General features: G+C 47.7%; 1 protein-coding gene across 1 annotated transcript in view; it reads left to right on the forward strand.

Moving 5' to 3' along the window:
• Positions 1-27,476, forward strand: part of MSH3 (mutS homolog 3) — a 2,089,876-nt gene that overhangs the window by 594,255 nt on the left and 1,468,145 nt on the right. The window contains exon 9 of the mRNA XM_086960834.1: positions 6,718-6,833. Within this exon, the coding sequence (XP_086816960.1) occupies positions 6,718-6,833 (116 nt within the window). The remainder of the gene's footprint in view (positions 1-6,717; positions 6,834-27,476) is intronic.

Below are 27,476 nucleotides of genomic sequence, written 5' to 3' on the forward strand. Positions count from 1 at the left end.
TACTGACTGCCTTCTCCAGGATTTTGACCGGATAGGGCAAAAGAGAAATTGGTCTAAAACTGGCCGGGACTGATGGATCGAGGGTAGGTTTCTTAATCAGCGGGGTCCCCACGCCTGTTTCCAGCAGTCCGGGACAGTTCGCTCCAACAGTGATTGATTACAAATCTGTCTCAGCCACGGGAGGGTTTCTTTGCCAAAAGTCTTCCAGACTTTTGGGGGGAGGGGATCAAGGGGAGACCCCGATGTGACACTGTGCGCCAAACTGTTAAAGGCATCAACATCAAGTGCCGGAAAAACATCCAGGGCTGCTTGCTGTGGAGGATCTTCTTCCCCCAGTAGTTCTACTTCATCAAGGCCTTCATTATTAGGATGAAGAGTGTTAACAATTTTTATAATTTTGTCCTGAAAATGGTGAGAAATATCATCACATAGTTTTTGTGATGCTGCTACCTTATTGTTTAGACATGTCGGAGCAGACAGGTCTTTAATGATTTTAAAAAGAGCTTTTGCTCCGTTCGGCGCTTCTATGATGGAGGAGGAATAGAACTCGGCCTTGGTATTGAGAATAAGTTCTTTATATTTTAATTGTATTAGTCTCAATTCTTTTTTGCCTTCCTCAGTGTATCCCCTTCTCCATTTCCTTTCCGCCTGCTTGCGGAGCATTCGTAACTGTTTTAGCTCTTCATTGTACCAAGGGGCCGTAATTGTATTCCTAATGTTTAGCTTCTTTATAGGAATTATCTGATCTAGAGAATCTGTGATATAGCTGGTTTAGATTTTATAGTTCTCTTCAACAGTCAGCCTAGAAGAAGGATAGCATCCTCTACCCTTTTGCGTTTCCGAACCCTGGAACTTTGCACTCCTAACTCCCTTAAACACTTAATTCTCTAACTCCTTCTACTCTGATTTTCCAGCCCCTGTAATTCTGCACTGATCCTCTTACACCCTGCATTCCTCCCCCCCTTGAGCCCTGGGCTGTCCACCCTGCTGCACCCTTTGTGCACACTGTATTCCCCAACACATTTCACCCTCTATTCCCCTCCCTTTCCCTCTACGTTAACTACCTCCTTCTAGCCCCTTGTTCTCTGTGCGCCCAACTCTCACACATCGAGTTTCCCGTTGCATTATGATCCCTTGCGCTCCCTGCTTGCTCTTGAACTCTCAACTGCTACATTTTCACTATTCTCATTATTGATTTGATTTTAAATTTGCAAATGGCAACTTGTGCCAGAGGCGTCTTGGCACTTACCAGTGACAAGGAACTAGGCAACCAAAATAAAACTAGTCATGACAAAACAGCCATGTTTTCAGACATTTTCTGAAACTTGAAAAAGAGGTGGCTACTTTAAAATCCTGAGGGAGACAGTACCAAATATGAGCACTTCAAATGACGAAGCTTCTGCCTCACCTGGAGGACAGTTTTCTGGGGTGTTCTACCAGATTTCATGGAGAGCTAGAGCGAAGAGTCCAAATATGTCGAACCTATTCCTCGGAGACCCTTGAAAGCAATCCAAATACCCTTGAACATTATCTGCTCCTTAAAAGGAAGCCAATGTAGCGTCCCAATGGCTTGTGTGGCTGAATTGAATCTAGGGACCTTCATCCCCATCCGCACTGCAGTGTTTTCAAGAATTTGCAGTTTGCTCAGTGACTTTTTCTGAAGGTTTTGATAAAGGCCATTACATTAGTCTACTCTGGATAGGACTAATACAATAACAACTGTCTTTAACAGGTCAAATGGTAAAATGTTAGCAATTTTTTAAACAATCCGCAGGATATAAAAGGATGGCGCAATGACTGTTCACTTGCTCTTTGAATGTCAATATGTCATCGATCAAGACACTAAGGGTTTTGACCTTCTTAGCTGGTGTCAGAAGAGAGCTGCTCTCATCTGGCCAGAAAGAGATGTTGCTGAATAAGATGGCTTCTGTCTTAGAAGAGTTTAATTTAAGACAGTTTTTGTCCATCCGTTGGCTGACTGTGCTCATACAAATCCAAAAGGTGTTACTAATGGCTGGGCCCTTTTGAGACCACGAAATTACAATCTGGGCATCACCAGCATAGGAAACTAATAACAACCCAAAGGTTGATCAGGGTTGCCAACGGTGTAACATACAAGTTAAACAAAGTCGGACTCAGTGACTAACCCTGTGGGACCCCACATGGTAGCGAAAAGGGCTCAGATGTATAATCTTCAAATCTCCGATATGTTATAAAATAATGTAGAAAGGCCAGGACTACAGCCTAAATCCTTAGGCTATGGATGATCAGTGGCCATCATCAGCCCCTTCTCTGTTCTGTGACCACGTCTGGAGCCGAACTATGTATCATCCAACAAGTGATTATTTTCCAAGAATACGACCAGCTGCAAGTTCATGGCTTTTCCACCATCTTGGCAGGGAAAGGGAGCCTGGAGATGGGCAAATAACTGCTCTGTCCTACACATGTACGTTTTTTTTTTCAGGAATGGACGAAATTAAGCGTTTTTCCACAGTTTGGGAAACACTCCCGAACTAAAACATGTTATTAAAGAGCTTAGGCCACTGAGGCAGGTACTAGGTGAATGATCTTAGGTGGATATGAGTCAGAGGGAGATCCAGATTTTATACTAGGGATGTCCAATTTGACTTGATTCTCAGTCAGAAGAGCAAATTCACTAAAGGAGATCCTACCAGGATCCACTGGCTTGATATCAATACTATTCTGGTCTTTAGAAATACACGGAGGAAATCAATGAAAGATTACCTCCACTTTCTATTGAAAGAAATTTGCTAGCTCATTGCAGAACAAAAGGGGGTGGTAATGGATGGAGCATCTGAACCAATCAAACACTCACACCCAGTCAAAAGATCTGGGTTTAATCCATCACCGTTCTTTAGCCCACTCTGCCACCCCAGTTCAGACATGGCTATATGCAAATCAGTCTGACCCTGTGCCTCATGGGAACAGTCCAGCCCGAACTGCCAAGCCATGCCTTCCCTGGACCGGAAACAAGCTTCCGAGGACCGGTTTCTGGAATTCCAGCCGTCTTCAGCCCGGCTTGCTTGAATCCATTGGCAAAGTGAGCAAGGGACTCACGTCTGAGCATACCCTGCCACACTTATGGCGGCCAAAAGTGGTACAAAAGGGGGTGGTAATGGATGGAGCATCTGAACCAATCAAACACTCGCACCCAGTCAAAAGATCTGGGTTTAATCCATCACCGTTCTTTAGTCCACTCTGCCACCCCAGTTCAGACATGGCTATATGCAAATCAGTCTGACCCAGTGCCTCATGGGAACAGTCCAGCCCGAACTGGACCGGAAACAAGCTTCCGAGGACTGGTTTCTGGCATTCCAGCCGTCTTCAGCCCGGCTTGCTTGATTCCAGTGGCAAAGTGAGCAAGGGACTCACGTCTGAGCATGCCCTGCCACACTTATGGCGGCCAAAAGTGGTACAAAAGGGGGTGGTAATGGATGGAGCATCTGAACCAATAAAACACTCACACCCAGTCAAAAGATCTGGGTGTAATCCATCACCGTTCTTTAGCCCACTCTGCCACCCCAGTTCAGACATGGCTATATGCAAATCAGTCTGACCCTGTGCCTCATGGGAACAGCCCAGCCCGAACTGCCAAGCCATGCCTTCCCTGGACCGGAAACAAGCTTCTGAGGACCGGTTTCTGGCATTCCAGCCGTCTTCATCCCGGCTTGCTTGAATCCAGTGGCAAAGTGAGCAAGGGACTCACGTCTGAGCATACCCTGCCACACTTATGGCGGCCAAAAGCAGTACAAAAGGGGGTGGTAATGGATGGAGCATCTGAGCCAAGGCTTGTTTACTTCGATCCGGAAGCCGACACCGCCAACAGCTAGATCCTTTGTGGGACAGTCCGTATCCAGCTCCTGGTCATCGTCGAGGCCTCCTGGACCTCGTGGCTGCGGAAGTGTCCGAAATCAACTACTTTGTAACTTTTACGCTCCCATTGAAAATCTATGGTAACTCGCGTGTGTGTTTAGACACTGCACACGCATCCTGTGGGACTCCTACTTTCTAACCTTTGGTTGATCAGTGTAGCCCCAGCGATTTCCTAGGCCCTAGGCCTACTCAACTTTCCTGAAGTGGTTCTTATACCACTTACTTAGTATATGGTTCGTGAGGCCCTAGGGCAGAATTGTATTTGTGCAACTTATTGTATGCTTATTCGGCCTTGACACCGAAGTCCTAGCAAACTACAGGCCTATCTCGTTGTTACCTGCACTAGCGAAGCTTACGGAAAAACATGCTCACGGCGCTCTCTCTAGTTTTTTGGAAGCCAATAATCTGCTCCATCCATCTCAATCGGGCTTCCGACCTAATTTTAGTACGGAAACTGCTCTGATTGAGGTGACCGAGATCATCAGGGAGACTCTCGATGCCGGCGGCAGGGCCATGCTGGTCATGTTAGATCTCTCGGCGGCTTTCGACACCGTCCCCCACAAGACGCTTCTAACCAGGCTCTATGACATCGGCCTGAGGGGGACGGTGCTGAGGTGGTTTACTTCTTTCCTGGAAGGCCGCCGCCAGACGGTCTGGGTCTCCCAGAGCTCCGCCGAGATGCCGCCATTGGGAGTTGGGGTTCCACAGGGTTCTGTGTTGAGCCCCACATTATTTAACATCTTTATGTCCCCTCTGGCGGCCTTGGTGGAGGCGTATGGGGCCCAGATCGTCTCCTATGCCGACGACACGCAACTCCTCTTCACATGCGGGAAAGACCATGAGTTTGTGGGAGAGAGAATCCGGGACTGCCTTGCGCTGGTCTTCGACTGGTTCCAGCGGAACGGTCTGAGGGCCAACTCGGGAAAGTCTGAGATTCTTTTTTTTGGTTGCGTTGCCGATCCGGAGTGGCAGCTTTGGTGGCCGTCCGACATGAGTCCTCCTGTACAGTCCTCAGTGGTGGCCAAAAACCTGGGCGTCAAGCTCGACAATCAGCTGTCGCTCCGTACTCACATCCTTGGCCTGGCCGGCACCTGCTACGGACTATTGAAAATGCTCCGCAAATTTCTGCCTTTGTTATCTGAGGAGCACAGGAGGCTTACAGTGCAGGCTCTAGTCGGTTCGAGGCTAGATTATGCCAATGCTCTTTTTCTTGGCCTTCCCGATTATCTGGTCCAGCGCCTGCAGGTGGTGCAGAACTCTGCTGCCCGGGCGATTTTTGGTCTAGGGAGACGAGCTCGAGCGTCTGGGTTGCTCCAGTCGCTCCATTGGCTCCCCATCAGGAAGAGGATCCAGTTCAAATCCCTGACCCTGATGCACAAGGCCCTGCATGGTTCAGGAGCGGGATACCTGCAGAGGAGACTGACTTTTTATCGCCCGGCTCGTTCCCTCCGTTCGGAAGCTCTTTGCAGAGCAGTGGTTCCACGGGTGAGGAAGGCTCGTGCGGGAGGGCGGTCTTTTGGCTGCAGAGCCCCCCAGCTTTGGAATCAGCTTCCATTCTCTCTGCGGAGTACTGTTAATCTACTCCAGTTCAGGAGGGGCCTTAAGACCTGGCTTTTTAACTCTTAGTGTGTTTTTTACTGCTTATTGTCGTTTCTGTTCCGTTTTTGTTGCTTGTTTTTAGCTGTGTTGTGTTATTTCATTATGAGTTGAGGGTGGAAAGCGTCGGGACACTCCCTGTGAGTAGCTGCACGCTATATAAAAGCTCCATAACATAACATAACATTATTGAGTAACTTGGGCTGTATCTCGAACTCTGACCTCATAAAGAGTGCAGAGGGGTTGTGTTAATAAATACATATATATTGGATATATACCTTGTGTGGTGTCCTTTCATTTGGTATTCAAGTGATTATAATTGGTAAAACAATTGGCTTCACATGCTCTCTGAAGTATTAGCCTAAGACTGCTTTGTCCATGCTACCACTAGGATAGCTGGTCTATAAGGTTGACTTTACAACCATCACCATAAGGGTTGTTTAGACTGATACAGGGTGCCCACTAGAATAGTGGACATCACATATCAGGCCAACTTCTCACACTGCCGCTGTCCATGTGCTGCCCCTTCATTCAAACACGGCGGTATCTTTTCTACACACGAGTCAGAACATTTGGCATTGCCAACGTATGTTTGATCCTTGTTATTGGATGTATATCCTTTCATCCGCAATGCATGCAATGGAAAGCAGATCATAAAGCATGCTGATGAAGCTGAAGGAGGGTCACGGTTGCCATCCAGAGCGGGTTTATGAACTGTAGATTTGTGTACCTTTTAGAAAATGAATGAGGCATAATCCTTTGTGTCTGCGCCGCAAGCGCCGTGCGTGCAAATGAACGCACGCACGCAGCGTTTCCAAAAGTGGAACATGTTTTTCAATTCTTGCATTTTGCCTGCCAGAAAGCTGAAAAATTAAGTGAGGTTTGTAACAAAGTGTGACGAAGTCACAGTTTACGGTCCTGTTTGGACAGAAACGTTGGCAGGTTTGATTTGCCTGTGGTTTGTTCACTCTTATCATTAAAGATAAGACTGTTCGAGATACATGTGCGTCACTGGTAATCAACAAGCTGGTTTAACTCATGTTTGCAGTGATGCCTCTGGCCTTCGTGGGCTTGTCTGAATGTGGGAACTGAATTTAATTTTCGTTTGGTGACATTAGTTTAATGTATACACTGATTAACAGTGTCTGTTGTTGCCTCCATTGTTTTTATGTAGCTCATAAAAATAGCTCCTCTATTGTATTTTATATCTGATGTGTTCTCTCTTAGCATACATGACGACGACAGGATTCGGATAGAGAGATTGGACGGCCTCCACTTTGAATACAGCCATGCTTTTCAGCTGATAACAGACTTTTACGCAAAAGGAGGGGACAATGTCACAGGTACAAATGGACCAGAATATCTGTCAGCTTCTTGTTTTTTTTTTTTGTTTTTTTTACTGTTTTGAGTTTCACAGACTGTTAACTCTGCAAAGTACATTTGTGCTGCATTTACAGATTTCAAAGTGGTAGGCTGATACCCAGGATTTGACTTTGGTAAACTCCTAGGCTATGACATTCTTTCATTATATGTGTTGTCCAGATCCAGAATCATATATGGCATAATATCAGAGAAGCAATATGTTGTTTTTCAACTGCCATTTTTTCGAAGTAGCCATTTTTAGGACTCTGTAATCTTTACTTTTTAGAAAGCGTTTGCGAAGAGACGAAAAATACAAATGTACCAATAAGACTAGTTTTACCTATAGCATTACTTGTTTAATATATTTACAATTTTAGGTTCAAATATTTTTTTATTCACAGAACCATAATCTAGCACGATGTAAGTAGAACCATGTTCATATACACTTCAAAAATACAAGAACGGCACACCCTTTTCTAGTCCTTGATAGATCCCAACCAACACACAATAGAGATGTGAGCTCCATCTTTCCCCTCCCGAAAACCTCAGGGTAGAAAAACCAAGGGGAAGGGTGTGTGAGATTGCCTCTACCCCACACCCCCCACCCACCCTCCCTATAAACAGGGTCTCGGCATCCCACAGCATCCAGGGTCAAAGACCGATGTTACTATGTAAGAAAGACAGTGACAAAGGGGACAATAGCAAAGGAAGGCTGAATAAGTAGGTATGTTTGGTTCCAATTGATAGTGGATTTCACTGCTGCCAGCAATTATTGGAGGGCATCCGGAATGGTAAACACCCACACACAACTTTCAGTTTTTTACCCGCAGAATGATATCTTAGGCCCTGAGAGTTCAACTTCCTTCTTCTCCTATGTGCGTGCCTTGGACAAGCCAGGAAAGATATGGATCCTATGATCCTTCCAGAGGAATATTTTGCTCCTGATAGAGCGCGCAGGTCACCCGGCTAGGATAATTTTACTAAATACTCACCTGGGCCCATAAATTTCATTAAACATACGTCAATATTTACCTTGGGTAACTCACGCTCTACTATCAGTATATCTTGGGATTCTCTATACTACAGTGATTCCCATATCTACAACCTAGCAATGTAGATACTAGGAACCTAATCACCTAGGATCAGGGAGTCGAGTATTAAGCTAGGTATCTAAGAACATTTAATAACATTTATTAAATGAATGAAATAACCACAGACTCTGGGAAGGTTCAAAGCTTTATCTAATCATCATCATCATATGTCATGAGCAGAAAGTTAAATGTGATAAGGCTATCAATAACTAAAATCAGCAACAATATGTAGCTATGAATAAGACGGAGTATGCTTAGCATCTAGAACTTTAAACTGAAGGATAGGTAAAAACAAGGAACATGCTATATTTAGATAACAACCTCTCGCAACCTGATTAAAGGAGGGTAAAGAAAGGGAACATGCTATATTCAAAAAGTCTTTAGGGCAGTCAAAAAAACTTTATTGAAATTCGAGATTTAATTTAGCTCAAATACTAAAGGGTAGGTAAAATGGGAACATACTATTAGATTCAGCTTATTTCCCAGATTGAGGGTAAGATGAGGAACATATACTAAAATAAAAAAAAAAACGATTCAGCATTAACTAAAGGTAGGTCAAAAAGTGGAACATGCTAATAGAATGAGTAATGCATGAAAAACTTACATATAAAGGATAGGGGAGAAAAGGAACATACACAATTATGCTTTGCAATATTTGAGAATTAGAAATGAAAATATAAATAATCAATCACCCACACAGACTTTATATTTACCTAAGATAGAATGAAGACCAACCCTGGCCACGGGTCAGATTGGAAAAGAAGGGAAGGAACCCTAAAGGACTTAGGTGCCAATAGGTGAGCAGGTACAGCTCATGGACAGTCAGGACAGGATAACCCCAGAATTTGGATCAGGACCAGGTTCACCAAAGGGTATGACCAACACCTGCAGCTTTGGTTGCAACGCCTGCGCTACTCCCTCTCTGCAAGGAATCTGCCAATAAACCCCGAATGGGTTTCTCGAACCTCTCAGCAAAGTGCTTCGCCAGCACTTCTAAGTCTGCATAAACCCTGAATGGGTTTCTCGAACCTCCCAACAGAGTGCTTCGCAGCTCTCTGAGTTCAGTCACCTATAGAGTGCGTTGGGTCAGTGACAGGTCAGCTATTCGGACAAGTCGGACAAATTCTCTAGCTAAACCTATGCTAGTTATACTGTTTTTCGGGTCAGTGTACCACCCCCCAATGTTGCAAGTGTAAGGATCCCCAATTTTGATTGGACAAAGGAGGAGGTTAGGTCATCACACCACCTAAAATTTAGACTTTCTCAGGCTTAATATTCAATCTCTGTACCCACCCCTTATTTTCTATCTTCCCATGACATATGTTTTTCGGTGAACAATAGTGAATACAATATTCGTATACATTTGTTGCATTTGTAGTACAGTTCAGCTTCGTTCAGCTAGGTCGCAGGTCAGGTTCCCAGGAGCATCTTGGCTGTGGCTGCCAGCTGGCTGGGTTCCACTGCTGCAGAGTTCTCTTCCCTCCACAATTGAGACATGCGCAGTACGGACTTCCAAAATGGGGTAGTAAGCACCTCCCAGGCCCAAAAGGATACGATACATGAAAAGCAAGATAAAACAATTTAGAACACAGAAATAAATGATTACACCGTATACCATGAATCACTGTACTGCACCCATTACTTCATAATAACTATAGCATTATTGATTATGCAGAACAAACAGCTTTGCGAAAGCGGCAATGCAAGCTCAAAGCATGTGAGAACACAGAGCGGCCATGTTAGCTTTATTGCGCATGAGCAAACACTTTCCCACCAGAACTGCGAGTACATCACGTCACATGGGTATGACTGACGCATGCGCAGTCTAAATTCCGCGTAGTCTTCCAACACCAGATAAGTCCATTCAGGACTTTGATACTTGTTATTTAGTCTCTTGATTCTGGCACTTCTTCTCGTAGGCTTTATCACAGACTGATCAATTTGACTGGAGTCTTGATTTTCTTGCTCAAGTTCTTCGTCGATAGTCTTTAATCTCAGTCTCGGTCTTTTGACAAATCTTGGTACATTATCTCCTTTTCTGAATCTTTTAACTGGCACCTTAATTTGGCTTTCTTCAAATGCTTTTTTATTCTCGTTCTGTTGTGGCACATCTACTTCATTTCCTTCTTTTTCTCTACCTGTCTGACTAGTTCCAGGTCTTATTTCGGCTTCTTCTGCCTGGTTGCTAAGCTGGCCTTGTTCAGGTATATGCTGGATTTGGCTTTGTTTTGTTTCAATTTCTTCTTCCTGAACACATTTGTCTACTTCTATCTGGTCCTGTTCAAGCACTTCGAACTTTTGATTTTCTTCCGCTTGAACTTCTGTTTTAATTTCTATCTGTCCCTTTTCAGGCTCTGGAGTTCTTGGAGGAGTGTCAATAATCTGTTCTTTCCCTATCTGGTCTTCCTCATCATCAGATTGGATTTTGATTTCGATGATCTGATTATCTTCTATCTCTGTCTCGTCCTCACTATCCCACTCTCTATCTAAGTAGGTTTGTCTTCTTGTTCTTATTGGATCTAGAGTCAATTCAATTCAAAGGTACTTTATTCGGTTACAATCGATAACCATAAAAGCATACAGAATACAAAATTCATTACATTAAAATATACACAAGATTGTGCAAAAGATATTACATTAAAAGAGATTTTTACAGTTAAAAACAAGAACAAAAGTACATTAACCGGTTATAAACGGGAGAAGTGGGGCAGATAGACTGCATCAATGCTATAGCGTTATTTCCTTAGTTAATGATGTTAAACAGAGTTCAACGTTTATGCGGTACGGGGGTAGAAGTGATACAATTCTCGTGTTTTTATTTGCCCATCTCCTCTTTGTGGCTCCCAGCTACGCAAATATGGAACGACCTCCCTATCCTTGATATTGACAATTACCAAATCACCTACCATGTTCTTAGGCCGAGACCCTATCCACCCCACCCTTCTCACACTCAAAATTCTGCCATTGATACTAGTTGGGAGGGGTCTGTTTTTCGTCAGCCAATACTGAACTTTGTTTTTAAGGCCCTGATGGCCTTCAGTTTTCCCAACAGTGAGCTCCGGCACTCCCGATAGGACGCACACATAGGGTCCTGCCTCTGGTGGTAAATGTATGCAGTTGTTGGTTTTTACTGGACCCTCTGGAAGCTTACCTAGTTGGGTCGGCCGTGCTCTAGAGATAGAGCTGTTGGCTGTAATGCATTTATTAAAAGGCTCCTTACTTTTAGGTGCTCGGGATTCAGTGTCCGATGGTTGACCCAGGGGGGTTTTATGATTGACAACGGTTTCATAGGTATTTAAAGCAGCTATGCTCTGAGATTGGTTGTTTGTCAGGTTGTTTACCTCTAGTTCTGCAAGCTTTACCCCAATTCTCTCTATCCTGTCGATTATCGGGACAAGCAGGTTTTTAAGCAGTTCGTCTAGGCTAGCTAGCAGGGTGGCTGGAAGGAGGGATACGGGTTTTTCCAGTAATTGATTGGGGCTCTCACTGGTGGTGGCAACTGTAACCATAAGTGGATTTAAGGTGGTTTTTGGGTGTTTCGAGGGTCTCCCGTTGCAAGCTACACTTTTACGTTTGATACCCTGGGCAAGAACCTGTGGACATTCTATCGATTGGGCGGTGGGAATTTCTACTAAAGCAACATCCGGGTTTACCAGGGAACTGTTAATAACTTGCTGTGGTTTTCTGGGCTTAGGACTTCCAGAACCCACAGGGCGTGAATAGGGACTAGTCTGTTCATCTTCCTGCGATATAATTTTATACTTAGTGTTACAAATCCCGTTAAGCTCTTTCAACAATACAGTGTTCGGCGAATCAAGTGGAGTTGAGGGGGATCCTTCACAGCATGTGACATCTTTGGGAAGGCTGTGTTCGATAGTAGCAATGGCCGATGTCACCCTGGTTAGATACAGGTCCAGTGTCCCTTTCAAGGATCCACCCTGAGCAGGAGTTTGATTGTAGAGTACTTTAGTCGTCATGGGGCAGCTAAATTCACACACCCATGCAAGTGAACATACAGTTCATTAGACTACTTCCTTATTGTGTCCGGGGATAGGCTTGGTAGGCTCTGGGCAATACACTGTAAAGATCCTACCTTGGTTCTTCGGTAAACCAAGAATCGTGTCCCTGCCTCTTCTGGCCTCTCTCAGTCCACGGCGCGAGGGCTGCCCTCCCTTATGAAGCGCCTCCGGGCGCGGTGCTGCCGGCAAAGGAGTCTGGGGGATGTAGTTCTGCTGGAATTCTGCGGCGGGAGGGGAACGGAAGGCACCAACAGGCTTTAGAAACTCCCCAAGAAGCATGTAGGGGGTCCGAAAATCACCCGCCCAAGTGTCCTGGCAGCCCCCACTCCACCGGGGCTGCCCCCCTTATGAAGCGCCTCCGGGCGCGGTGCTGCCGGCAAAGGAGTCTGGAGGATGTAGTTCCTCTCCCCACTGCGGCTGCAAGCTGGAGTTCTGCGGCGGTGGGAGGGGAACGGAGGGGAACGGAAGGCACCAACAGGCTGTTGAAACTCCCCAAGAAGCAGGTAGGGGGTCCGAAAATCACCCGCCCAAGTGTCCTGGCAGTTGACAGTGGCAACAGGCAAGTCCAAAAAAACGCTCCCCAAACAGTCCTATTGCCCCCTTTTCTCTGCCTTGCCTCACCTCATCTTCCACAGATGTCTGGTCTGCGTCGGATTCGGCTTCCAGTCTCTCCCCAACGAGCTCCTGGGGATTTCAGCTAGGTTGCTGCACCATCGGCCGAAATCCTTCACTGCTGTTTGAACATCGCGCCAAAACGAGTCAGCAGCAGTAACTGGGAGGCGCTCGGCACAGCAAAGCTCACGGTCATCGAGATTACACTGACGTAGCTCCCAGCCTGACCCGAAGCTACGAGGTGTGCGTCTCTTCACCCTTCTCCCTTCCAAAAATGCTGAGATGCAGAAATGCAGAGCGGTGGCTCCAGCCCGCCGCTCACTTTCGTGCCGCTTCGATAGACTTTCTCACCATGTCTGCCGTTGTCGGACAGGGGCGGATCTAGAGTCAGGTCGATTGGTCATCTTGACTGGAGCTCGGTTGTTCTTCTTCAGCTACTTCAGGACCAATTTCAGGAGACCCCTCAGCTGCACAACCTTCAGCCTCAGTTTCTTCAGGTTCAGTCACTTTCTTCGTATGGCTGGCCTGGATCCACCGTGGCACACCTGCACACTTCATAGCTGTTGTGGTAACCAGGATTACTTGTCTTGCTTTCCCCCACTTCGGAGCAAGGCAACTCTTCCGAGTATGTTTCTTTATTACGACCCAATCACCTGGGTTCAAGTCATGTGCTGGAGTTGTTGGCCTGGCGACGGCGTCTTCCCCAATCTGGTGAGAGATAGAACGCACTTGGTCACCCAGTTGCTTGCAGTATTCCAGTACCAAATCATCAGATATGCTTATCAGTTTGTATCCTGGCACCCATGCTTGCAGCATTGCTTTTCCCATCAGTATCTCATGTGGACTCAAGCCTGTGTTCCGGTCTGGAATACTTCTGAGTCCCATCAAGACAAGTGGCAAAGCATCTGGCCATTCCATTTGAGTGGATTCACACATTCTTCCCAATCTTGATTTGATTGTGCCATTCAGTTGTTCTACTACTCCAGATGCCTCTGGGCGATATGCACAATGCAGTTTCTGCGTAATTTTGAATGCTTCACAGATTTGTCTTATTACTTCACTATGGAAATGCCCACTTCTGTCTGATTCAATTGTGACTGGAAAAGCGTACCTTGGTATCAAATCCCTAAGTAACAATTTGGCTACAGTGATGCTATCATTTCTGCGTGCAGGATAAGCTTCTACCCATTTTGAAAACAGGCAGACAATGACGAGGACGTACTTCATTCCTCGACATGGTGGTAACTGAATAAAGTCAAGTTGTAATCGTATGAAAGGGCCTTCTGCCTTCCCAATCTTTCCTGGCAAAACGACAGTTTTCTTTCCGGGATTGAATTGCTGACAAACTAGGCACCTTTGGCAGAGTGCTTCTGCTATGTTTCTGAATTTCGAATTAAACCATGTTTGCCTGAAGATGCGTATCATGGCGTCTCTTCCTACATGTGTGTCTCCATGTATCAATCTAGCCATAGGAGCAAGCAGGCAGTCTGGCAACACAGGCATATCATCAAGGTAAACAATGACACCATCCTCATTCCTTCTTCGACAACCAAATTTTCTCCATCTTTCCTTTTCTTTTGGTTCTGCTGCATTCTGCAAATCTCTCACTTCTTCCCATGTTTTTATTCCTTCAAGCACCAGAAGTTGGCAGCTGCTTCCGTTTACCCCCATCTATTTATTAATCGCTATTTTGTATTTGGCACAATGTTGGGCCAGTTGGTCAGCATATCGATTACCTGCTGTCACTTTGTCATCGCCAGATTTGTGAGCAGCACACTTGACCACTGCCAATTCTTTTGGTAACTGGATTGCTTCCAGTAATTCTTGCACCAAATTTCCATTTCTGATAGGAGTACCTGAAGAAGTCAGAAACTCTCTTTGTAGCCACAATTGGCCAAAGTCATGCACAACCCCATAACCATACTGGCTATCAGTGTATATGGTTATTTTCATGTTCCTCCCAGATTTACAGGCTTTTGCCAATGCAACCAATTCAGCTATTTGTGCAGACTTGACTCCATGTAAATAGGATGCTTCCACTGGACCTCCTAGAGTGCATACTGCATAGGCAGCACTTAAACCTCCGTCCTCATGTCTCATGCATGAGCCATCTACAAACAGCTCATAGTCATCATCAGTTAGGGGCACTTCCTTTATATCTGGGCGTGGTTTTGTACTATACTCAGTCAGATCAAGGCAGTAATGCTCAACTTCTCCTTTCACTTCTGCTGTGAGTGAATTTGGTAGTAGGGTAGCTGGATTCAAGATATTACATTGGGCAATGGTTGCATTTCCTGCACCTACAAGAATTCTCTCATACTTAGTCAGCCGAATAGGTGTGAGGTACTGAGTTTTGGTTCTGGTCAACAAGATTACAACTGCATGTGGAACATACACAGTTACAGGATGTCCCATAATAAGGACTCAGTTTGTAAAAGACTCATGCAAGTTGCAGCTACTGCTTTCAGACATCCAGGTAATCCAGCAGCCACTGGATCCAAAGTAGAGGAAAAATATGTTACAGGACGTTTGGTTAAACCATGAATTTGGGTCAGGACTGAAGGTGCACAATTTTCTCGTGTGTCACAAAACAGTGCAAACTCCTTTGAGTAGTCAGGTATTCCCAATGCGGGAGCTATACAAAGACATTCCAGTAATTTCGTAAAAGCTGACATGCTTTCATCATCCCAATCCACTGGGTCTTTTGCTCCTTTCTTTGTGATTTTTATCAATGGTCTTGCTAGGACTGCAAATCCCACAATCCACTGTCTACAGTATCCTACAACTCCAAGAAACATTCTGATTTCTTTCTGGGTATTGGGCAGCTCCATGTTTCGAATTATTCTAATCCTTTCTGTGGTAACCTTCCTGATACCTCTCTCTATCTGGTGCCCCAGATATTTCACTGAGGAGGTACAGAACTGTAGTTTGTCTGGTGACACTTTATGTCCCCTTCACCTAAATGGTTCAGTAAGGCAATGGTATCAATGACACAGTTTTTCCTGCTTTTAGACGCCACCAAGAGGTCGTCTATGTATTGCACCAGGACTGATTCTCTAGGCAATACCAAGGATTCAAGGCATTTTTCCTGAATTTGATTGAAAATCGAAGGACTCTCTGCGTACCCCTGAGGAACACAATTCCAGACATAAACATGACTGTCCAAATTCAAATGAGAAAAGAAATTTGCTGTCTGGATGCAATGGAATTGAAAAGAATGCTTGGCATAGGTCGATGACAGTAAACCATCTAGCATTCCATGGTATTTGGTACAAGATCACTGCAGGGTTTGGCACAATAGGACAGCAAGGAACAACGATTTTATTAACCTTTGCGTAGGTCCTGTACTACCCTGTACTTACCACTTGGTTTCTTTATTCCTATTATGGGTGAGTTACAAGGACTGCTCAACACCTCTTGTATGATATCTGCTTCCAACAGCCTTTTTATTTTAATAGCAACTCCTGCTTTTACTTCTGCACTCATTTTATACTGTCGAGTATTCGGGTAAACTGCATCCTCTTTTATGGAAATTTTAATTGGGTCAACATTTCCAGTAAAATCCCATACTTCTGGTTTCACTGTCTGTTGGAGCTCTTCAGGTAAGTCTTGTATTGTCAGATTTTAATTTCTGAGTCCGGTCTTATCAGCATTAATTTGTAAATTCCGTCTTCATCTGGGGTCTGAATTTCGACGCCTTTTGGAGTGCAAAAGATAGTACAGTTCATTTTGCACAGCAAATCTCGTCCTAATAGGTTCACAGGACTTGAATCACAAACAACGAATCTATGCATCTCTTTGAAATTCCCTATTTTAATTTCCATGGGTTCTGTAACTGGGGTACTAATTAATTTATTAGAAACGCCCACTACTTGGATTGCTTCTCCCGAGAGGGGTAGGTTTGGAACGTCTGCTGTTCTCACAGTAGAACGGGTAGCACCAGTGTCCAACAGAAAGGTGACGTCATTTCCTTCAACCTTTCCTTCAATGTATGGCCCTGACTGGTCTACCTGCAAGGAGGCGCCAAGCACGCACTCCTCATCCTCCCCCCTCAGGCACCGTCAGAAAGGTTTGTCACAGAGGAATGTATCATTTAACAGGAATTGCGAAGTTGCTGCATTTCTATCCTCCCTTCCTTCCCAAACTTCGGCTTCTTCACCCTGTTGTGCTTTGCTCCTATAGTTTGGCCTAGGTGCACGAGGCAACTGATTCTGTTTTACCTGTTGCTGTGTCTTCCGTGGTCCCTCATTCTGTGCCTGTGGATTTAAATCATTAATTTGCACATTATCATTCTGCACAGCCTTACACTCGTCCCTCCAGTGCCCCATCTTTCCGCACCCGTGGCAGGGAAATTTCTTCCTGGCCTCCTCTCTGCTCATTTTTACTGTCGGTTTTCCCCCACTCCCAGGGCTCTGATTCTGAGTATTTGTCATTTTGCTTAACTGCTGTTCTTGGAGCACTGCTAATTTTACTTGTGCCCACATGACTTTTTCTTTTAACTCCTTTTTCTTATTTTCTAGCTCATCTTCACAATATTTTGCATATTTCAGGACCTCATCTATGGGCTTGGCTTGCCAACACATTTTATTATCTTTGATCCATTGTGAAATTTCAGGTCTTAACCCTAACACAAATCGATAATTGGAGTGGGTCATATCCTTCATTTCAATATTGTCTAGCCCACTGTACGTTTTGAACACCTGTAACAGACGCTCATAATATGAATGTACAGTTTCATCTCGATTCTGAGTAGTTCTATCTATTCGGGTCCATTCTGTCTCTTTTGCAGGCACCTTTCATTTTAGGCACAACATTACCTGATTGTACTTCCTCATCACATCTTCGGAAGGCTCCCCTGTCTTTGGGTCTCTAGGGTATTCCTCATTTGGCCAATCTACAGCAATTTTACATTCTGTCCACAGATCCACAGGAACTACAATGTCAAAGAAACCATCTAGATCTTTCAGAAGGCATTTCGAAACCTTCACAAATCTCTCAACCTGTCTGTACCACTCTACAGGTTTTTCTCGTAATTTTGGAAAGTCATTAGTAAATGACACAATATCTTGTCTGGACCATGGCACATGTACAAATCCTCCACCTGGTACTTCTCGCATGGGACATAATTTTTCTACATTGTCTGCTTCTTTTAGGACAAATTCTGAAGCCAATTGTCTTGACCGCACCTCTTCCTTTTTCTTTGCCCACCTGGCTCTCCATTTTTCTAGATCACCCCATTTTTGCATTAAATTAATCAACTCTCTAATCTGGACCTTTTTCCCTGACACATTCATGTTTTCTAAATCTTTGTCAGAAAATTCTACTCGATAGGGTTTCTGCAACACTTTAGATTTGCCAATGTCAATTCCCATGCTAGCTGCCATATCCATTAATTTTTCATGAAACACCCTTGTATTTCTAGTGATGCTTTTACAGACAAACTGCAATTTTCTTCACTAAGGACATTCAATCTTTCCAGTCCCACATTCCCATTCATCAATTCTTCTATTTCAATTATTAATTTAAATATGTCCAATGGCTTGGTCTGCGAATTTGATCTCTCTATTTCTCGGGTCCATCTCTCTATTTCTTCAGGAGTCACTACTGTGGTACTTCTCGTACCTAATGAAGTCTCTATCTGTACTTCCCTTGCGGGTACTGGTGTAGGTTTTCTCATGGAACTACTTTCAGGCTCTCGTATTGGTAAATCCATTAAGGAAATCACTGATTCACATTCGCTTGCCTGATCATATACTATCAGAGTTTCTTTTCTTGGCTGTACTACTGATGTCGTTATAACTGGAGCTTTCGTACTAGTTTGTTTATCTCCGTACAATGGAACAACTGGGCCAATGGTCACTGGAATTGTCAAAGCCTCAGGACTTGTATTTAACTGAGATATCTTCTGAATTAATTTGCTTCTCTGTTTATTTAAAGCTTCCTTTTCTCTTTCTTGTAATACCCTCTCAAGGGAGGTCTCGTGAATCACTTGCGGAACTAAAGGTGGATTAAAGAACGGAGCAGTCGGATTGGAAGTGCTTGTCCCCTCATTACAGGAAGGCCTATAATATGGAACAGTCGGATCAGACGTGCTCGACCCCTCATTACAGGGAGGCCTAAAGAATGGATTTTTCGAGTTTACTATTCTTGTTTCTTCACTATATGGTGGTGGATTTTTCATTAATAAATCCTCCAAGTATTCATCATCAGAATCACCAGTAGTCATTAAATGTCTAGTTTTCTCAGTCCTTTTACCTCCCATAGGCTCCTCTACGGTTAGTACTGGGTAAAGTCCTTCCACTATCATATTCTGTCTCCACTGTTTCAATTTTTTCTCTTTTGCTTCTCGGTGCATTTTCGGGTACCATTTACTTATTCCTTTGTCAATCCTTGGTCTGTCTCGCTCAAAAGCCTCAATCTCCCATTCTTCTAGAGCCTCATATTGCGTTAGTCTAGGTCTGGGATGTAAGTCATTCATTCGGTTTCTCAAATTGAACAAAATTCTTCCATTGAAGGTACCGTGTAGAGGGAATGCTAAAATTCCGTCATCTTGGGGGGGCGTGGCTTGGCGGGCGAAGATGGCGGTCGCAGCCTTGTAGAGCTCCCGCCGGCCCGGACTTAATTCGATCATTTATCCTGACCCCCGAGCCCGCTGTTGGTACCCAGTGCTTGCTTTCGATCTGGCGAAGTCTCCTGTCTACTTTGGTGTGTCGATCCTGCATTTCTTCCCTTCCTGTGATCGGAGGGAGGCGGCGGTGAAGTGCGGCCTGGTGACCGGCCGGAGGCCGGGGTCCTCGAGTTTCGCGACGCCTGGTGGCAGTTGCGATTTGGCGGGTGCGGGTGGCATCCGCTGCATCGCCCTTGGCTCATCTTTCTGGCCGCGATCGTCTGGAGATCGGGACGGTGCCAATAGCTCCTACTCATCGGCTCTCCCCCTGTGTGACCGGCGAGCGGTGGCGGCAAGGCGTGGCCCCGCGACAGTCTGGAGACGGGGTTCCTTGAGGCGGCCGGTGACGGACTGGCGGACGGTGGTGGCATCCGATCTGCCTCTCCTGGCCCGGCCCACTGGATACGGCTGCCCACAGACCACGGAGCCACAGCTTCTTTTTGTACTTTGGACGGTCGCTCGTGGGGACGAGTGCGGGTGCGGCCTGTCCCGCCTGGGTGACGCCGGGACCTCGAGTTTCGCGACACCCGATCTCGGCGGCCGGCCCGCATTCCTCTCTGGGGCCTCATCTGGGCCGTCCCGTTCAGGACTTGTGACAGTGCCCGAAGGTTCGGGGGTGGTGTCCGCCCTGCCCAGCGTGTGCCATGACCAGGGACAGAGGAGGTGGCCCGCCTAAACATGGCCCCATCGATAAATTCACTGGGCCGAGTGGTGGCGCCGGGGCGGCCGGTGGCAGCGGTGGCCCTGGGCCGGACAATGCAGCTATACTGGCGGCCATCACCCAATCCCGAGACATGCTTGATGCCAAGATTGGGGCGGTTGGGGCGGATGTCACGCTCCTGCGCCAGGACCTCCGCAACGCGGTGGAGCGGATCGCTGGGGCTGAGACCCGTATCACGGAGACCGAGGCGGACATTGGTGGCCTAAAGAAGCGGTTGGCGGAGGTGGAGAGCATCCAAAAGACACTGGCGGCCCGCGTGGAAGATGCAGAAGGGCGCGCGCGGCGCAACAACCTCCGCTTCATTGGCTTTCCGGAGCGGTGCGAGAAGGACAACATGGAGCGGTTCTTAACCGGGTGGCTGGAAAGCTGGCTCCCCGAAGGGGCACTGTCTACGTGCTTCGTGATTGAGAGGGCCCACAGGGCTCTGACCCAGCGGCCGCCGGAGGGCGAGCGCCCACGACCCATCATCGCTCGCCTGCTGAATTATCATGACCGGGATGTTATCCTACGGGAGGCGAGGAACAAGGGCTCACTCGCCTTCGAGAATCATACTATCATGATTTTCCCGGACTACACGAAGATGGTACAGCAACAGAGGCAATCCTTCATGGACGCTAAGGCTAAGCTAAGGGGCCTCAAGCTCCAATACTCGCTCCTGTATCCGGCTCGCCTGCGGGTGATATATCAGTCTCGGTCCCATTTCTTCGATTCCCCGGAGGAGGTGTTCCGCTGGACCGATGAGGCGGTGCGACTCAGGCCCCATGCCCAGCCGGGGCTGGACCCTGGCAGGTCCCAGGGATCGTCGCCGGAGCGGACGGATCGCCCAAACAGGAAGGGCCGCCATCGGAGGTCTCGCTCCAAGAAGAGATCGGCTTCCGCCAGTGCATCGCAGTCGGGTGGTGCCAGGGAATCGGAGCACTCCGATGCGGGCAGCTGAACATTGCTGGGTCTGCACGCACTTTGTATGCTGAATACTGAACTGCTCTGCTTTGGCTGGTGAGACTGTTTCATTCTGTCCTTGATGTGCCAGTCGGTTCCCATGTGAAGACTCCAGTTATTGCCATGGGGACACAGTGGGGCTCGGGGGGTACCATTTGTGGGCCTCAGACCCTCACGGATGTGAGTGTTGTTGGGGGGGTGGTGTGTGTGTCATTGTGGGGTTGTTGGGATCCATTGGTATGGCGGGCCCTGGGTCCTCTGTTTTGGACCCGGGTCTCTCCATGCCGCGACAGATACTTCAACGTTTTTTGAGGTATTGGGGTGGTGGGTGTGGGGCGTGGGGGAGAGTTCTGGTGTTGCGATTGTTGGGGGGGTCCTGGGTTGGGAAGGGGGTGCTGAGTTTGCGGGCTGGGGGGGTGGGTCCACACGTGTCTGAGGCTTTGACTTTTGTTGATTTGCGGGTTGCACCAGGGTGGGAGGGGGTTCCGGATTCTGGACTGTGTATTGACAATGGCTGATACGGCGACTGTGTCTCCTTCAAAGACCCTGCGGGTGGTGACATGGAATGTGCGGGGTATCCTGGATAAGATCAAGCGTGGGGCGGTGCTGCGGTGGGGGAAGAGGGAGATGGTGGATGTACTCCTGCTCCAGGAGACTCACATGCTGGGCTCCAAGGCCCTTAGCCTTCAGAGGTTTGGTTATCAACAGGTTTATCATGCTGGCTTTACGAGGGGGTCACGGGGGGTGGCCATATTGGTACACCGTAGGGTGGCCTATGTTCATGAGAAGCAATGGATTGATCCTCAGGGTAGGTTTGTCTTTATTAAAGGCCTGCTGGGTTCCGAGCCGGTGGTCTTTGGAAGTGTATACGCCCCTCCCCCCCTGCAGTGGGCATTGTCTGAGCGGCTGTTTGCGCTGTGGGACGAAATCCCCGAGGTCCTGACCATGGTGGGGGGTGACTGGAATGAAGTCATGGATGTGGGCCTGGACCGCCTGAGGCGAGCACATGTAGTGCCTGACCCCCCCCCCCCCGCGGCTGCTCCCACCCGATTGTGTGCGACTGTGCGTAGTCTGGGCTGGATTGATGTGTGGCGGCATTTTCATCCCGCAGTACAGGCCTTCACGTATGTATCGGCGGTGCATGGGTCCTTCTCGAGGCTTGATTATTTGTTTGTGCCGGGTGCCTGTCTGAGCCGTGTCAGGGATGCCGCAATACTCCCCAGGGGCCTCTCAGATCATTCCCCTGTCCTGGCCACCGTGACCCTCCCCTCTAAACGGCAACCTTTTCGCTGGCGTATGTCCGCCTGGCAGCTGCAGCGGCCGGAGTACGTGACGCATTTGCGCGAAGCGATCGACCACTTCTGGCGCGAGAACTTGGTGGGGGGTGTCGATGCAATTGTTGTGTGGGAGGCGCTGAAGCCTACGCTCCGGGGCATTGATATAACTTGGTGTGCGGCTGCTCGGCGGGAACGTCGGGAGGCCATTGTGACCGCCGCGGCCCGCGTGGAGGAGCTGGAGCAGCGTGGTCGGCTCGGGGGTGACGAGGGCGTCGTGCGACAGCTCCTGCAGGCCCAGCAGATGTATGCCTCGGTTCTATACGAGGAGGCCCGACAGGCGTGGCTCGCCACGCGCAGCAGGGTATACCAGTGGGGCGATAAGTCCTGCACCATGTTGCATAGGCTTTGCCAGGCGACTTTCCAGCCCCTAGAGCTGCCCGGTCTTACGGCGGAGGACGGCTCGGTCATGACCGACCCGGGTCTGTTGGCGGCTAGCTTTGCCCGCTACTACGAGGCACAATACGCTCCTCGTGACCCCTTGGTGGAGGGCGAGATTGCCTCATACCTGGACGACCTGCTCCCGCAGGCAGTCCCGGATGAGACTAGAACGGCCTTGGAGGCCCCGCTCACGTCCGAGGAACTTGGGGAGGCCCTAGGCCAGTTGAATACTGGGAAGGCGCCCGGCCCGAGCGGTTATCCTGCCGAATTTTATAAAAAGTTCCACGTCCAGCTGGGACCCCACTTTCGCAGTGCCCTGGAGGCGGCGCGGACTAGGGGCGAGCTGCCACCTGACTGGCGTCATGCTGAGATTGTGGTCTTTTTGAAGCCGGGCAGGGCGCCGGACCGGCACGACTCTTACAGGCCGATCTCCCTTCTCAACATCGAGGCCAAGATTTTGGCGAAAGCCCTGGCGAACCGCCTTCTGCCCCACATCGCCGACCTGGTCCACCCTGACCAGGCCGGGTTCATGCCGCGCAGGGCCACCCGGCATAATATCCGGCGGGCACAGGCGGCGATCGACGCCATGGGTGCTAGGGATGAACAGGCCGCACTTCTTCTTGCGGACATGGACCGAGCTTTTGACTCGGTGAGTTGGGCGTATTTGTTCACCTTGCTGGCCCGCCTCAATCTAGGGCCTGTTTTCTTGTCCTATATTCGTCTCCTATACACCAATGTTACGGCGTCGGTCCGTGTGGCCGGCGCGGTCTCTGGGCGCTTTCAAATCGGACGTGGTACTCGACAGGGTTGCCCGCTGTCCCCCTACCTGTTCGCCCTGGCCATGGAGCCCCTGGCGTCGCGGATACGAATGGATGCCCACCTACGTGGCTTTGTCTGGAATGATAACCTAGCAGATAGGATTGCACTATATGCGGACGACGTCCTCCTGTTCCTCACCGATCTGCGGCGCTCGGGTCCCCGAGTTTTGGAGATCATGCGGGGGTTTGGCGAGGTCTCAGGGCTTCGCCTTAATCTGACTAAATCGACCCTGTGGATTCTGGATGGCGGAGTGGTTGCCGACCCATGGGCCGCCGAATTGCGTGTGGCGACGGACGGCCTGAAGTATCTGGGTGTCTTCCTCTCGACCTCGCGGGCCGTGGCCTGGGCGCGCAGTGTCTTGCCGGTGTGGGAACGGGTCCAGACAGATGTCAAAACGTGGTCCAGGATGCCCCTCACGATCTTTGGGAGGTCGGCCATCTTTAAGATGGTGGCGCTGCCGAGGCTGTTGTACCAACTCCAAAACTTCCCGCACCCCATTGGCATGGAGTGGTTCCGCCAGGTGAACTCTGTGCTGAGCCGCTTCCTGTGGGATGGCGGTGCAGCCAGGGTGGCCCTGAGGACGTGCTTTCTGTCCACATACAGTGGTGGTTTGGCCACATCCGACCTCCTTTCCTACTACCACGCGTCACACCTGCTTGTCCTCAATGAATGGTGGTATGGGGATAGGAGTGACCCGGCCTATGCCCTGGAGAGACATCTCATGGGAGATCGCACGCTCCACACTATTCTCTATTCGGCCCGTATACGCCGTGGGTTGCCGTCGGTAACTAAAGTGGTATTTGCAGTGTGGCGGCAGTCTCTGCGCCGCATGGGTTGGTGGGGCAAATTAACAGCTGAAACGCCGCTGTGGCACAATGGCATGCTCCCGGAACTGGCGGCCCTGGCCGGGTTTGAGGGTTGGGAGGCTATTGGAATTACGCAACTGGGCCAGGTCGTATCAGGTGCCACCCTCAAGTCCTTTGAGGAACTCCGTGTGGAGTTCCAGATGCCTCAGTCCCAGTTCTTCCGTTACCTCCAGCTGCGGCATGCCCTTGCCCCGAGCATTGCCGGTCTTGACTCCCTGCCGGAGTTCAGCCCACTTGAGGCGAAAGTGTTTATGGGAGACTTGGGAGACAAGAAGGTCTCTAGGATCTATCAGTCACTTGTTATTCACTGCTCCTCCACTCTCAGCTCCCTTCGGGAGGCATGGGAGGTGGACGTGGGCACCCTAGATGAGGACGATTGGAGGGAGGCGCTGGAGTCCCCGCGCGGCACCGCTGTTGCGGTTCGGCTCCGCCTGATACAGTTCAAATACCTGCATCGTGCCTATTATACACGTGAACGTCTGTGGAAGGCTGGTTTGATTGCGTCATCGGAGTGCCTGCGCTGTGGGGAAGTGCCTGGCTCCCTGCTACATACGGTGTGGTCGTGTGGACGCCTGGCTGGATTCTGGAGGGGCGTATGGAGTTGCCTGGCTGAGGTCCTGGGCTGGGATCTTCCTCGAACCCACCGGCTGGGCCTGCTGCATATCATGGAAGGGGTTGGGGGCAACATGTTTAAGCGCCATCTGTTGCTCCTGGGCCTGGTGGTGGCCAAGCGTGACCTGGCTCGGGCATGGAAATCTGTGAAGGCCCCTCCCCTGTCTGCATGGAAGGCTGGGCTAGACTACTTCATGGGCCTTGAAAAACCGGTCTTTGAGGCGCGGGGCTGCCCACGCAAACATTTCAAGATCTGGAAGCGGTGGGCCGACTACCGTGGCTTGTCCTTGGAACCCCCGGCGGAGCAGGAGGAGGACATTTGATCGCAGTGACACTTCTGGCCCGAATGGCAAAGCCCTGGTTGCATTATACCTGCTTCTTCTATGTACATCGTTTCTGTGTTGCTTTCTGTACATGTGTGGTGGGGGGGGGGGTGTTGGGTACGGGTGGGGGTGTAGTTGGGGTTGGGGTAGGCTGCTAGGGCATCTTTAAAGCTGAGCTTCATTGACACTTGCTTCATTGATTACTATGTATGTCACCATTACATTGATACTGTTGTGGTGATCTTGGTGTGTGAAGATACCACATTCTTGATACTCTTCTGCTCAATAAAATTGGTTGTGAAAAATTCCGTCATCTTTGGTATATTCCACCCAATTTTCCAACCATACACAAGCATGATACCCTCTGTCAAACAGCATAAATGAAGCGGGAGTGTTTGGTGGTGGAATAATAACTCCTTCTCTAGTCTTAATCGGCTTGTCTTTCTTGAAATAATTTTTAACTTTGTCTACAAGAGTGATTTTTCTCTTGCTTCCATACATATTGTAAGGTCTGCCTTTTAACATCTGTTCCTTAGCAAACCCTAAGAATCTCGGATCAGGTATAGTTTCTGGATATCTCGGAAAACCACATATACTTCGCAAAAACTTAAATCGTGCGAAAATACATACTTCTGTTTACTAAATTCTTCCAATGCTAGCGCGTCTTTCAATTTTCGACAACCAATCAACACTGTGGTTGCAAATAAGTTCCACCAATGGATGCGCGGCTTTTCCCGTGAGACAAGTTCTCACACTCCTGTGCTCACCCCTCCTTTACAATACTATCTCAGCTACACGCCCGCTGTTTCGACCAATACCAGCGCGGCACAGAGTGACGTCAGCGTAGCTCCGCAACTGACTCCCTCTTTCACAAGGTAACTGAAATTCAATGTCTTTCTTAAAGTGCAAGTGCTTTATTTAATTTACAACGTAAAACATTCGCCACTGTACTAGAGTGTCTAGAAAGGAAAGATTTATTTTACTGCAAGTAAACTTCTTCTGTCTACTTTTCATATACTGCGGATAGATCCCTTCTGCCTATCCTTCATACAAGCATTAGAGAACCTGCCATTCCCTTGACTCATCCACTTTGGGATATATACTAAGTCTAAAGTTTCACCAGCGAACCCTTTTGCTATCAATCAAGCTCCTACGAACCTACTACTCCTTTCGTGTGACCCTTACAAGGTTATATCACAATAGAAGTTTTGCTAGCGAACTCGTTGCTATCATTTATTCAATCATTCATACAGAAAACCCTAATCAGTGCTTCCAGTTCTGCCCAACAATGCACTAATTTTCATCGACTAAGTGACCTCACCGCGATGTGGCTTCTATTCTACCACCCGCTATTCTGCCCCCGGGGATTCCAGACAAAACATATAACAGGTACACACAAATTTAGTTAGTTACATATACTTCAATATAGCAGCATCAACTAAACATTTCAATAATAATACATTTGATCGATCAAAAAAAATATGAATCTTAACCTACTAACTAACAAGCTACCTAACTTTAACTGATCCCTAACCATCCTCTGCTTACCAGAAAAAAATACTGATATAGCGCGCAGGTCACCTGGCTAGGATAATTTTACTAAATACTCGCCTGGGCCCATATATTTCATTAAACATATGTCAATATTTACCTTGGGTAACTCACGCTCTACTATCAGTATATCTTGAGATTCTCTATACTACACTGATTCCCATATCTACAACCTAGCAATGTAGATACTAGGAACCTAATCACCTAGGATCAGGGAGTCGAGTATTAAGCTAGGTATCTAAGAACATTTAATAACATTTATTAAATGAATGAAATAACCACAGACTCTGGGAAGGTTCAAAGCTTTATCTAATCATCATCATCATATGTCATGAGCAGAAAGTTAAATGTGATAAGGCTATCAATAACTAAAATCAGAAACAATATGTAGCTATGAATAAGATGGAGTATGCTTAGCATCTAGAACTTTAAACTGAAGGATAGGTAAAAACAAGGAATATGCTATATTTAGATAGCAACCTCTCGCAACCTGATTAAAGGAGGGTAAAGAAAGGGAACGTGCTATATTCAAAAAGTCTTTAGGGCAGTCAAAGAAACTTTATTGAAATTTGAGATTTAATTTAGCTCAAATACTAAAGGGTAGGTAAAATGGGAACATACTATTAGATTCAGCTTATTTTCCAGAGGGAGGGTAAGATAAGGAACATATACTAAAATAAAAAAATAAA

This window comes from Lissotriton vulgaris, chromosome 3_1 (assembly GCF_964263255.1).
Source record: "Lissotriton vulgaris chromosome 3_1, aLisVul1.2, whole genome shotgun sequence".
Classification (NCBI taxonomy): domain Eukaryota; kingdom Metazoa; phylum Chordata; class Amphibia; order Caudata; family Salamandridae; genus Lissotriton; species Lissotriton vulgaris.